Consider the following 12454-nt stretch of genomic DNA (forward strand, 5'->3'; position numbering starts at 1 on the left):
AACTTGAATTGTGAACTTTTAAAAAAAAAGTGTCATAAAGTTAACATTAAGAGCTAACAGTTTAACGTAGTTAGATTAATCTTACCATGTTTTCCAGATGAATTTCCCTTTTCCGCTTTTTTCTTGTGCGTGGTTATCCTGGTCCTGCAGGTGAGACTCCGAGCTCATCCATCTTGAGACGCTTCTGTAGATGGGGCCGCGGTCAGTGCGCGCAAAGAAAAAAGTGCGGCGTGCGGCGTTCAGGCCAATTCGGAACTAAGGTTTTAACTAAGGCTTAATATTGGTGCTCCTACTCGGGAAATTCAGAGTCTTCTTGGAGAATAAGTTTTCTGACATCACACAACAATGTCTAATGTCAATGTGTGGAACGCTTTGAAGACAGAAATGGGAGTTTTCAATGGGGAAACCCAGAGTTCTGAGGTGTCATGAACGCAGCATTAGCGCGCACCAGAACTCAGGAGTTATCGCGGTGTAACCTGGGTGTAACTGCCTTGTAGGAAGAGCAGAATTTTCTGGCAGGACGGACAGTAATTTTAACAGGATAGCCATTTACCAAGCTGCACGTTTCATTTTAGGAGCACACGGTATGCGTGGGTTAAAGTTAGCAAACAAGTTGAGTGAGCTAACAGAAGTAAAAAAAAAAACACAAACACTTCAAACTAATTGAATGGCTCCAAAAGAAAAAAATACTGAGATGGAAAGTCAAGTGCAACCGGTGCCATCACAAAATGAAGCTGAAGAAAAAGATGGTGGATCTGTGGACCGATTTGAATGGTAGGTAACTTTGGCTAACATTGTGGGATAACTTTTTTGGTCAGCATTATTATTATTATTATTATTATTATTATTATTATTATTATTATTATTATTCGCCAGCTTGATTTCATGATGGACAACATTGCTGCATCCTCAAGAACCCTTTCAAGAATGGCAAAGCAACAGGAGGTCTGCGTGACAGCGATGGAGAGGCTGCATCATAGAGAAGGACAGAGAATTGGGGGAAGGAGCATTTCGTGGTGATAGATGAGTCACTTCAGACATAAAAGAAAGGTAACTTTTTATATTAACTGCTACAAATTGTTAGGCTGCTAATTATGACTTAGTCTTGTGATGCCCAACGTTCAGGTCGAGACTGGACAAGACTTGAATGTCTGGGGAAGTTAGTGCAGGATTTTGTAATAGTGCTACCGCTAGTTGCAACCAGCTTCCTTGAAAAGGTAAAATAGGTAAAATAGGCAGGTTAAATAAGAGTTTTCTTTTTCCTGCTCCTTTCTGAACATGGATAAAGATGCAACTGTTTGCTATTTCCTTTGGTACAATTTGAATGTTTCCATGGGCAGAACAAGTAAATGAAATTAAATGAAAATCTGTGTTAGTCTTTCATCCTCAACCAATGATTGGTTAGCTCTGCTTTGCACACACCTTACCAGAAACGTCAGCAATGTTAGCAACGAAAGGCCCACCCTAAAAGACTGTTGGTTGGTTTTGCAACACTGTTTTTTTTTAAACTCACAAAACGTTTCCACCCAGACACCCGCTTATTTTTACAAAATTGAGGTGGAACTTCCCCAGACAATCATTTTGAAATATTAGAGTTTGGAAACGAGACTAGTTATAACCACATCACCAATGTGGAAAAATTAATTAGTATATTCAAAGATTCAATATGTAAATTTTGATCAGAATTTTTAGGTAAAACATTACAAAATCATGTGCAATTATCAGAAATATGTTTAGAAAGAAGAGTTTAAATGTTATGTCAAAGACATTTACCAATTGAAGATGCAAAAGGCACCATCCTAATGTGATAGTCGAACCTCGGATTCAGGAGGAACAATGCGGTTTTCGTCCCGGTCGTGGAACACTGGACCAGCTCTATACCCTCCACAGGGTGCTCGAGGGTTCATGGGAATTGGCCCAACCAGTCTACATGTGTTTTGTGGATCTGGAGAAGGCATTTGACCGTGTCCCTCGTGCCATTCTGTGGGGGGTGCTGAGTGAGTATGGAGTCCGGGGCCCTCTACTAAGGGCTGTCCGGTCTCTGTATGATCGGAGCAGGAGTCTGGTTCGCAATGCCGGCAGTAAGTCAGACTTGTTCCCAGTGCATGTTGGACTCCGGCAGGGCTGCCCTTTGTCACCGGTCCTGTTCATAATTTTTATGGACAGGATTTCTAGGCGCAGCCAGGGGCCGGAGGGGATCCGGTTTGGGAACCTCAGGATTTCATCTCTGCTTTTTGCAGATGATGTTGTCCTGTTGGCTTCATCAGACCGGGACCTTCAGCATGTGCTGGGGCGGTTTGCGGCCGAGTGTGACGCGGCAGGGATGAGAATCAGCACCTCCAAGACCGAGGCCATGGTTCTCGACCGGAAAAGGGTGGCGTGCCTTCTCCGGGTGGGTGGAGAAGTCCTGCCTCAGGTGGAGGAGTTCAAGTATCTCGGGATCTTGTTCACGAGTGAGGGAACAATGGAGCGTGAGATTGACAGGCGGATCGGTGCAGCGTCCGCAGTAATGCGGTCGATGTACTGGACCGTCGTGGTGAAGAGGGAGCTGAGTCGAAAGGCGAAGCTCTCGATTTACCGGTCAATCTACGCCCCTACCCTCACCTATGGTCATGAACTTTGGGTAGTGACCGAAAGGACAAGATCGCAGATACAAGCGGCCGAGATGAGTTTCCTCCGCAGGGCGGCTGGACGCTCCCTTAGAGATGAGTTTCCTCTGCAGGGTGGCTGGACGCTCCCTTAGAGATAGGGTGAGGAGTTCGGTCACCCGGGAGGAGCTCGGAGTCGAGCCGCTGCTCCTTCACATTGAGAGGAGTCAGCTGAGGTGGCTTGGGCATCTGTACCGGATGCCTCCTGGACGCCTCCCTAGGGAGGTGTTCCAGGCATGTCCCACCGGGAGGAGACCCCGGGGAAGACCCAGGAAACGCTGGAGAGACTATGTCTCTCGGCTGGCCTGGGAACGCCTTGGAGTCCCCCCGGAAGAGCTGGAGGAAGTGTCTGGGGTGAGGGAAGTCTGGGCATCCCTGCTGAGGCTGCTGCCCCCGCAACCCGGTAACGGATAAAGCGGGAGAAGATGAGATGAGATGAGATGTGTTTGAGAATCGAAATTGGGAATTAAACCCCCCCCCCTTGGAAACGAATAGGAAATAGATAAAAGAGTTTTCCATTCGCTGTTTTAATTCCCAATTTCGATTTTCAAACACATCAATGAAATCGGATAATGGATAACGATCCGTTTTCCGTTTTTTATTTTCAAAACAAAAGATGGGAAACTGATTATTTTGGATTATTTCTCTATTTTTTTTTTGTCATTTCAAAACAAATAACGGATGGCTGCAAAGTACACGGACCTTAATCAATCATAGTGAACATAATAAATAATAGTGAACTTATGCAGTCATAGTGAACATAATACGTAGTGTTTATATAGACTATATTTATATGGATATTGTGTAGATATAATAATAGCAGTAATGTAAATTCATAGAGTTATAAAGGGGTAGGAACTAGGAAAAAGTGTAAACTTCTTCCTACTCCTTTTTCGAACCTATGTGCATATGAAGATGTTACTGTTCATTTTTTATATACATGTTTTATATACACGAAATAAATTCATTCATTCATAATCAATAATAGTGAACATACAGGACTGTCTCAGAAAATTAGAATATTGTGATAAAGTCCTTTATTTTCTGTAATGCAAAAATGTCATCCATTCTGGATTCATTACAAATCAACTGAAATATTGCAAGCCTTTTATTATTTTAATATTGCTGATTATGGCTTACAGCTTAAGAAAACTCAAATATCCTATCTAAAAAAATTAGAATATTCTGGGAATCTTAATCTTAAACTGTAAGCCATAATCAGCAATATTAAAATAATAAAAGGCTTGCAATATTTCAGTTGATTTGTAATGAATCCAGAATGGATGACATTTTAGTTTTTTTAATTACATTACAGAAAATAAAGAACTTTATCACAATATTCTAATTTTCTGAGACAGTCCTGTGATCAATCGTAGTGAACATAATCAATTGTAATGAATATTGTCAATAATAGTGAACTTTATCCATTGTAGCGGACTCCACCCCCGTCCCCGTCTCCCCAGACCGGACCCAGACCTGGTCCCCCCCCCAGACCGATGGCCCTGCTGCGGAGGGGCCAGCGCTGCCTGCTGGCGTCCAGCTCCGTGTCCCTGGTGCTGCTGCTGCTGGTCCTGTACGGCAGCATGAGCAGCCCCCACCCGGCCGGGGGGGGTCTGGACCGGTACCAGCTAACGGGGCCCCCCCTCTACAAGCTGGACCTGGGCTGGCCCCGGAACCCCGAGCTGTTCGGGGGGCCCGTGTTCGCCGTGGCCGTGGACCCGCACGCTAGCGTGGTCTACGTGGCCCAGAGAGGTACGTGGTCCTGGTACCCTGGGGGGGGTTAGGGGTCTGGATAAATATATCATTAATTAAATACTGAAATAATTAATTAAATACTGAAATAATTGAATATATGTTTTTACCTAAAATGAATTGTATTTTAATTTATTAATTACATATTTCATTACAATTTTAATCAATTGATGACACATTTAATTAATTAATGACATATTTCATTCCCATTTTAATTAATTAATGACGCATTTAGTTAATTAATTAATTACATATTTAATTCCCATTTTAAATAATGACACATTTAATTAATTAATGACACATTTAATTAATTAATGACACATTTAATTAATTCATGACACATTTAATTAATGAATGACATATTTCATTCCAATTTTAATTAATTAATGACACATTTAATTAATGAATGACATATTTCATTCCAATTTTAATTAATTAATGACACATTTAAAAAATAACATATTTAATTCCCATTTTAAGTAATTCATGAAACATTTAATTAATTAATTAATGTCATATTTCATTCCAATTTTAATCAATTAATGACATTTAATTAATTACATATTTCATTCCCATTTTAAATAATGACACATTTAATTAATTAATGTCATATTTGATTCCAATTTTAATTAATTAATTAATTAATTAATTATTTATTTATTTATTTAATTTTGGCACAAAAAAATCCTCCATATCTGATGGCCAGAGAAATATGAGTTCAAAACTCCACCGTGGTAATGTTCACAGGTCACCACTAGAGGGGGACAGAGGGCTGCACCGGGACTCAAGCACACTAAACACCTTCACAGAGGGAGGGGTGGTCCTGGTTCTGGTTCTGGGGGGTCCTGGGGGTCCTGGTCCTGGTTCTGGTCCAGGTTGGTCCAGCTCACCCCTGTGTTCTGGTCCAGGTGTCAACGTCCCCAAGGTCCTGGTCTTCAGCACCGACGGCCGGTTCCTGACGTCCTGGAACTCCTCGGACCTGGAGACGCCTCACGGGATGTTCCTGGCCGGGTCCGGTTCCCAGAACCCGTCGGTCTGGGTCACCGACGTGGGGACGGGACCGCTGGGACACACGGTCAAGGAGTTCTCCCCCACCGGGACGCTGCTGCAGGTGGGTGGAACGTAATTTATTATTATTTCTTTTCTTTATGGACATCACAATTACCTAGGACAAACCAAATGCACTGTTTGAGTGTTTTAGCATACATGCTAATTCGCAACACTTGTCCACAGGAGGCTTTTAAAAAAAAGTATACAATACAATAAAATATATAATAAACCAGACCTGACCTATTCATGTAGGCACTGTTGTGATTTGATTCAAATATAAAGTGCGTTACAAATAAAATGTATTAGGGCCCTATTGACAGTGCGAAGCCCTATTGTATCTGTAGGAATTTTTATTGTTTTTCTTCCGATGAAAAGAGGGCCTTTTTTCCCCCTAAACGTGCCCCAAAAGTCACCAAATTTTGCACCAAGCCAGGCCTGGTGAAAAATGTGATATTTAATGGTTTGCATTAATGGGCGTGGCCTAACGGCTCAACAGCGCCCCCTAGAAAACTTTGTGCCTCAAGCCCCATAATACGGTTAGACGTACATGCACGAAAATCGGTACACACCTGTATCATGTCACAACTTAAAGAAAAGTCTCTTGGAGCCATGGCCCAAACCCAACAGGAAGTCGGCCATTTTGAAAATTTTGAATTAATTGTGTAATTCTGGTGCAATTTATGCCATTCCTTCGGCCGTTAATACGGCCCGAACCGTAACGTACACCCAGGTGTGTTATACATCAAAATGTGCGTCTCCATCCTGCAACAACACGCATTACTTTTCTCTTTCAAAAGCGTTACCGTGGTGACGATAGACGCCGAAAAGTGCGCCCCCCCTTCATCTGATTGGTCCATATTTGATAGTTCCTACTAGGGCTGGGGATCGATTCAAATATCAAGAATCGATTCGATTCCGATTCTAAAGATTCAGATTCGATTATCACGCTTCGATCCGATTCGATTCGATCCGATATTGATTTGGGTTACTGTTAATAAAACTGTTTTTTCAGCTGTTGCATGAATTATATGACTGTCTAGTTATGCAACATATTAATACTAGTATTATATTGAGATTAAACAGCAAGTATTGCAGCTAATGATGCTGTAAGGACCAATCAGCTCCCAGAATGCTGATAGAACTGAAACAGAAACATCGTGTAGAATTACCAAACAGATCCAGGGAGGAAACAGAGACGCATGAAATCAGTTTTATTTATTTCCCCATTTATGAGAATTTGGTTTTTAACATTTATGCAAATGAAACCCCAAGACAGTATATAAAGTAATGAAATATAGACAATTTATGCAATTATAACTGAAAACTTTAATGTTTTCATACCTTTAAACCAATTTAAAGGCAAAAACATGGCACCAGTTATTCTCGTGTCCAACAAAATAAACAACAATAACAACATTTTTGGCCATAAACAAAAAAGTACCAAAAGTTGTAATGTAATAATGAAAAAAAAAAAAAAAAAAACGTTTTTTTTTTTTTTTTTTTTAAATCGATCTTTAGACATATGAATCAATTTTTAGGAATTAATATGAGAATCGATTTAAATTCGGAGAATCGATTTTTTCAACGCAGGCCTAGTTCCTACTTTCTGCCATAATTTCTGCCATTTTGAATGGTTTGACATAAAATTGCACGCGCAAGGGCCCGTTCATCGCTGCTTGCAGCTTTAATTATTATTATTATTATTAACTGGACTGGACTCTGATCCGGACTCATGGTTCTGACGCGGTTCTTGTCCCCCCAGGTCCTGGGCACCCCGGGCAGACCCGGGTCGGGTCTGGACCCGCTGCAGTTCGACCAGCCGTCGGAGGTGTTCGTAGACCCGTCGGGGGACATGTACGTGGTGGACGGGGACGGGGGGCTCAACAACCGGCTCCTGAAGCTGGACCGGGACCGGCGGGTGGTCTGGGTCCACGGGGGGCGGGCCGGCGCCGGCCCGGCCCAGTTCTACATCCCCCACAGCGTGACGGTGGACGGGTTCCGGCGGGTGTGGGTGGCGGACCGGGGGAACCGCCGGATCCAGGTGTTCAGCGCCGGCACCGGGGACTGGCTGGGGTCCTGGGGGTCCTGCTTCGGGGGGGACGACGGGCCCTACTCGGTCCGGGTGTCGCCGGACCGGCGGGTCCTGGTGGTGGTGCGGCTGCACAGCGGCCAGGTCAGCCTGCTGGCCGCGCCCCCCCCTGGGAACATCGGCCAGTGCACCGTGGTCTCCGTGGTCCAGCTGGGGGACCAGGTCCAGCCCCACCTGGTGGACCTGGACCCGGGGACCGGGGACCTGTACGTGGCCCAGATCGGGGCGCAGCAGGCGCAGAAGTTCACGCCCTTCACCCTGGGGGGTCTGGGTGGGCTGGGTGGGGGGCTGCGCTAGACCACCTGAAACCGGAACCACAGACCCCCCCCTTCAGCCCGGGGGGGGCTGGACCCACGGAACCTACGTTTCCATGCATCAATAACCCTTTTCTAACCGGAATATTAGCAATAACCCGGTTGACACGGCCATGTAAACACCAATACCCCAAAAAATTCAAAAAGTCAAAATTTCGTGAATAAAGTTGAAATGTTGAGAAAAAAAATCTTTAAATGTGGAGATTAATGTTGAAGTACAATTTCGAGAAAAAAGTCGAAATGTTGAGAAAAAGGTTTCCTAATTCTTAATTAGGGCCCGATCAATGGGTGGATTCCTGGCATATCGACAAATGCGTAAGTCGTCGACAGCTGTTCTGGCCCTCTCAAAGCTGCCGGACGTGGCTGAGGGGATAAGCTCTGCGACCAACACTCTGGCGGCGTCTTTGAGCTCATTGGCAAGATGGAAAGAACCTTGGAGAAGTTGGAAGCTCGGCTTGGCGGGAATTGATCACAAATTCGTCTGATTGGAGTCACTATTGATGAACCAGAGATTCAAGGCAGATGGAAAATTACTGGAATCTGCCTGTTTTTTTCAATACAATTGTTGATTCTATAATCTGACCTTGACGGAGCAGCCTGGCCCGCTGCTCCAGTCACAATCTCCCTGGTGGAATAAAAACAAGATGCTCTGCCCCCACTAGCCCTAGCAGCTCTGGGGCAAAGTTCACAGACTTACCGCTCACACACTTACTGATAACCACCTCCCTCATCTCAACGTCTTCCCGGCCCCCCCTCTTATCAGCCCCCCCAACACAGTCTCCCGGTTCGAGCGACACGAAGCCGCAGCGATCACTTGGATGTACCGTGCCGGGACCCCCCAGTAATCCCCCCCCACACCCACATGCAAGTCTTCGTGATGATGTTGTTGCTTTTATGTGCTGAGGTGTTTCTGCATCTTCACACTGTGTATTTATACACAGTGTGAAGATCCTTTTTTCCTCCCCTATCCCAGTGTTACCCTTGGAAAACAGGCGCATCATAAACATCTGTGTCGCCGACGGTGTATCCGACGTCAAATTCATTGTTTTTCTGTCAATTAAACCTGATTCTGATTCTAATTTTGGCGCAATTTATGCCATTTTCATGTGTCGTACTTTAATGGACTTAAGATGATCATTAAAGTTCCTACCGTTGTTGGTGAACGCGCCAGGAAGGATTGCAGGGAGGAGGTCGGTTCCTGGCTGGTTCCTGGTTGGTTCCCAGCTGATTCACCTGATGTTTTAATTGTTTCTATTGTTTTAATTGTATATATTGTTTATAATGTTTATATTGTTTTAATTGCTTGTATTGTTTGTACTGTGCCATGTCCTTACTTGTCCACCTTGGAACTTCTCCCGGGTGTCTTTGGTTCTACTGGTCTGTGGTTCCTGGTCCAGTTCTACTGGTCTGTGGTTCCTGGTCCAGTTCTACTGGTCTGTGGTTCCTCCCACCGGGAACTGTGCACGGCTGAAGCTGTGAATGTGTTTTTATTCGTTTAATTGTGTTTATTTTTTAATTGTTGGGGGAAAATGTTGAGAAAAAAGTCAGAAATTGTCGATATTAATGTTGAAGTACAATTTTGTGAATAAAGTTGAAATTTTGCCTTTTTTCTCAACATTTCGGCTTTTTTCTCAAAATTGTATTTCAACATTAAACTCGAAATTTCAACTTTCCCCATCAAAAGGAACAGGAATCTGTTTTCATGTTCTTTTCTCCAGGAATCCTGGTCTTTTGAGTCCAGGAAGTTCTTCTAAACACGGAGAAACCAAGACCAGGAGGAGACTAATCACTTCATAAATGTAATGAAGGATATGAACATTTCTGCATTTGTAGACGCTAGAAAGTACCGGGATAGGCAGAATGTGAGTGTGATTTTGTGCCACTAGGAAGTGACGTGTAGGAACCACGTCTGGTTCCTCATGAACAAACATGATTGTACATATATACATATATATACATACATATATATATACATATATATCTGTGATTGTAATTCCCCCCTGCATGCAGAACTAATCATTTCTGTCTCATGTGAAGTTTAAAGGAGCCAATAAAAACTTGTGTTCTGGACGGTGAATGTGTTTATTTTTTTCTTTTTTCTTTATTTCATTCATTGATAAAATAAAACAACTTAAAACAATTTAATATAAACACAAACGTTCCTAAATTGTGAACGAAAGGGAGCAGAATGAAGAAGAATCTTATTTAATCTGCTTCTTTTTCCCAAGAAATAAATTTTATTTTTGTACAGACTCACCCGGCACTTTAAAACTTCATTTTGTACATTTCCGGTCTACATTTTATTCTACTGTTTATACTTTTTATTGTTTATACATTTCATTTTATTTTATCTCTTATCTCTTATATATTTGTTTTTATATTTGCATTGTGTTGCACCAATCCCCATAACAATTTCCTCGTGTGAAAACTTGGCAATAAACCCTTTTCTGATTCTGATTCTGATTCTGACAAAGAACGTCAATTAAAAAACAATAACAAAGTAAATAAAACACTAAAATAAAATATCTGCGGCCGACACAGACTCACATTCCTTTTTAGTTCCCAAGTTACAATTCAGTTAAAACCATTCAACAACAACAATCAATGTTTAGACCTTTCATGACGATGGGGACGTCAATCAAACTTAACTAACATATTTCATTATATTTCCTTAACATAATGGCTTTAATTGTTCTTTTGAATGTAATGTTTGATTTGATTCTTTGTTTTATTCAGATTGTTCCATAAACTGATTCCTTTCACAGAAACACAACGTTCCATCAATTTAGTCCTGAATCTTGGTTTTTTAAAGATCTCTGTTCCTTTTAAGTTAAACTTGCTTTCTCTTTTTTCAAATCTTTTCTGAATGTTGATTGGTAAAGTTTTCTTATGAGCTTTAAACATAATTTGTAGAATACTATAGTCTACTAATTCATGAAATTTAAACAATTTTAACTGAAGGAATAATGGATTTGTTGAATGTGTGATGGTGTTAATGGTGGGGTCTGCAGCTGCAGGGGCTGATGGGTAATCGGCTCCTCCGTCCAGGTTTCCACATCTGCTCCCAGATGTTGGTTCAGGTCAGAGGTCAGAGGTCATCTGGGATTCACATTCAGACTTTATTAATCCCTTTGGGAGGTTTTTCCTCGAGGAAACTGACATCTCCATCTCACTCAGCTCTGTCATGTACAAATAAAACACCCAAGAAACCAAACACCCGTATAAAGATACAAAAAGAAAAAAAAAGAAAAGAAACGGTAAAAACAAAAATTAAAAATAGAAAAAGAACGGAGTGACTATTTGCACCAGGGTAGAAATATCAGCCCCATCAGCTGAGCTGTTCACACCCTGTCGACATATGGAAACATTATTACTCATTTTCAATTTTCATTTGTTCCCATTTCACTGCCGTGATGAAAAAAGAATGAATAAAACCGTTCTGAAACGGAATTCAGAGCGAACGTTACGCTTTGTGTTTGTACGGAAGAGAATCAGGGCCGTGCAGGAGAAAGAATATTTGAGAGGGGAAGATTTTTTTTTATTGTGCACCTCGAGAAAAACGTTGAAATGTCGAGGAAAAAGTCAAATTGTCGAGATTAATGTTGAAATACAATTTCAAGAATAAAGTCGAAATTTCGTGAATAAAGTCGAAATTTCGAGAATAAACATGAAATACATTTTGACTTTTTTTCGAAGTGCATGATAAAAAAGAATGTTTTACTTTTTTTTCTAATTATACATGGGTGCAAATAGCTTACATTGGTAGCAGGGTGTAAATTGCCTAAGCCTAAAAAGAATAATAAGGATAGAAAAAGTGTTGTGTAATATTGCACAAAGTTATTGCACTGGTGATGAGGCTGCTGCTCCACCAGGGGGCTCAGAGTCTGGTGTAGTGATGCTGCTGCTCCACCAGGGGGCAGCAGAGTCTGGTGTAGTGATGCTGCTGCTCCACCAGGGGGCAGCAGAGTCTGGTGTAGTGATGCTGCTGCTCCACCAGGGGGCAGCAGAGTCTGGTGTAGTGATGCTGCTGCTCCACCAGGGGGCAGCAGAGTCTGGTGTAGTGATGCTGCTGCTCCACCAGGGGGCAGCAGAGTCTGGTGTAGAATGCTGCTGCACCACCAGGTGGCAGCACGACAGCTGAGAACATGCAGGAAACATCACATACGGGGGTCTGTCCTGATCTTCCTGGTGGTTCCCGGGACTCCTGATCCTCTAGTCATCTACAGTAGCTCACTGGTCCCCACCTTTTCTGAACCGCGGACCGGTTTAATGTCTGACAATATTTTCACGGCCCAATCTATTCAATTGAATTCAATTAAATTTTATTTATAGGTTGTGAATGTGTATTCACACCAATATGACGGGCCACAGCCTTATAATTACGAACCCGTTAGGCCCCCCAACGTTCTTTTGATTGACAGCTGAAACTCGCTTTTTAAAAGGCTGATTTATGGTTCCGCGTTACACCAACGCAGACCCTACGGCGTAGGTTACGCGGCGTCGCACAGAACGCTGCGTGCACCGCTTACCCTACACCGTAGGCTACGCTGTCGATTTTACACGGAACCATAAATCCGCCTTTATTCACTGCAGCACCCGCC

General features: G+C 42.7%; 1 protein-coding gene across 1 annotated transcript; it reads left to right on the top strand.

Annotated features, from left to right (window-relative positions):
* Nucleotides 1–4104: 4104 nt before the first annotated feature.
* LOC133419229 (NHL repeat-containing protein 3-like) lies at nucleotides 4105–7992 on the top strand. The gene is made up of 3 exons (XM_061708272.1): nucleotides 4105–4400; nucleotides 5309–5511; nucleotides 7213–7992. The coding sequence occupies exons 1-3, from the start codon at nucleotides 4145–4147 to the stop codon at nucleotides 7834–7836; spliced, it is 1083 nt and encodes a 360-aa protein (XP_061564256.1). The 5' UTR covers nucleotides 4105–4144; the 3' UTR covers nucleotides 7837–7992.
* The last annotated feature ends 4462 nt before the right edge of the window (nucleotides 7993–12454 follow it).

The sequence above is a fragment of the Cololabis saira genome, chromosome 19, assembly GCF_033807715.1.
Source record: "Cololabis saira isolate AMF1-May2022 chromosome 19, fColSai1.1, whole genome shotgun sequence".
In the NCBI taxonomy this organism is placed as follows: domain Eukaryota; kingdom Metazoa; phylum Chordata; class Actinopteri; order Beloniformes; family Belonidae; genus Cololabis; species Cololabis saira.

Coding starts and splice junctions, on each gene's coding strand:
- LOC133419229 (XM_061708272.1), top strand. CDS start 4,145: ATGGCCCTGCTGCGGAGGGGCCAGCGCTGCCTGCTGGCGTCCAGCTCC. Junction 4,401..5,308: donor GGTCTACGTGGCCCAGAGAG/GTACGTGGTCCT, acceptor GTTCTGGTCCAG/GTGTCAACGTCCCCAAGGTC. Junction 5,512..7,212: donor CCACCGGGACGCTGCTGCAG/GTGGGTGGAACG, acceptor TTGTCCCCCCAG/GTCCTGGGCACCCCGGGCAG.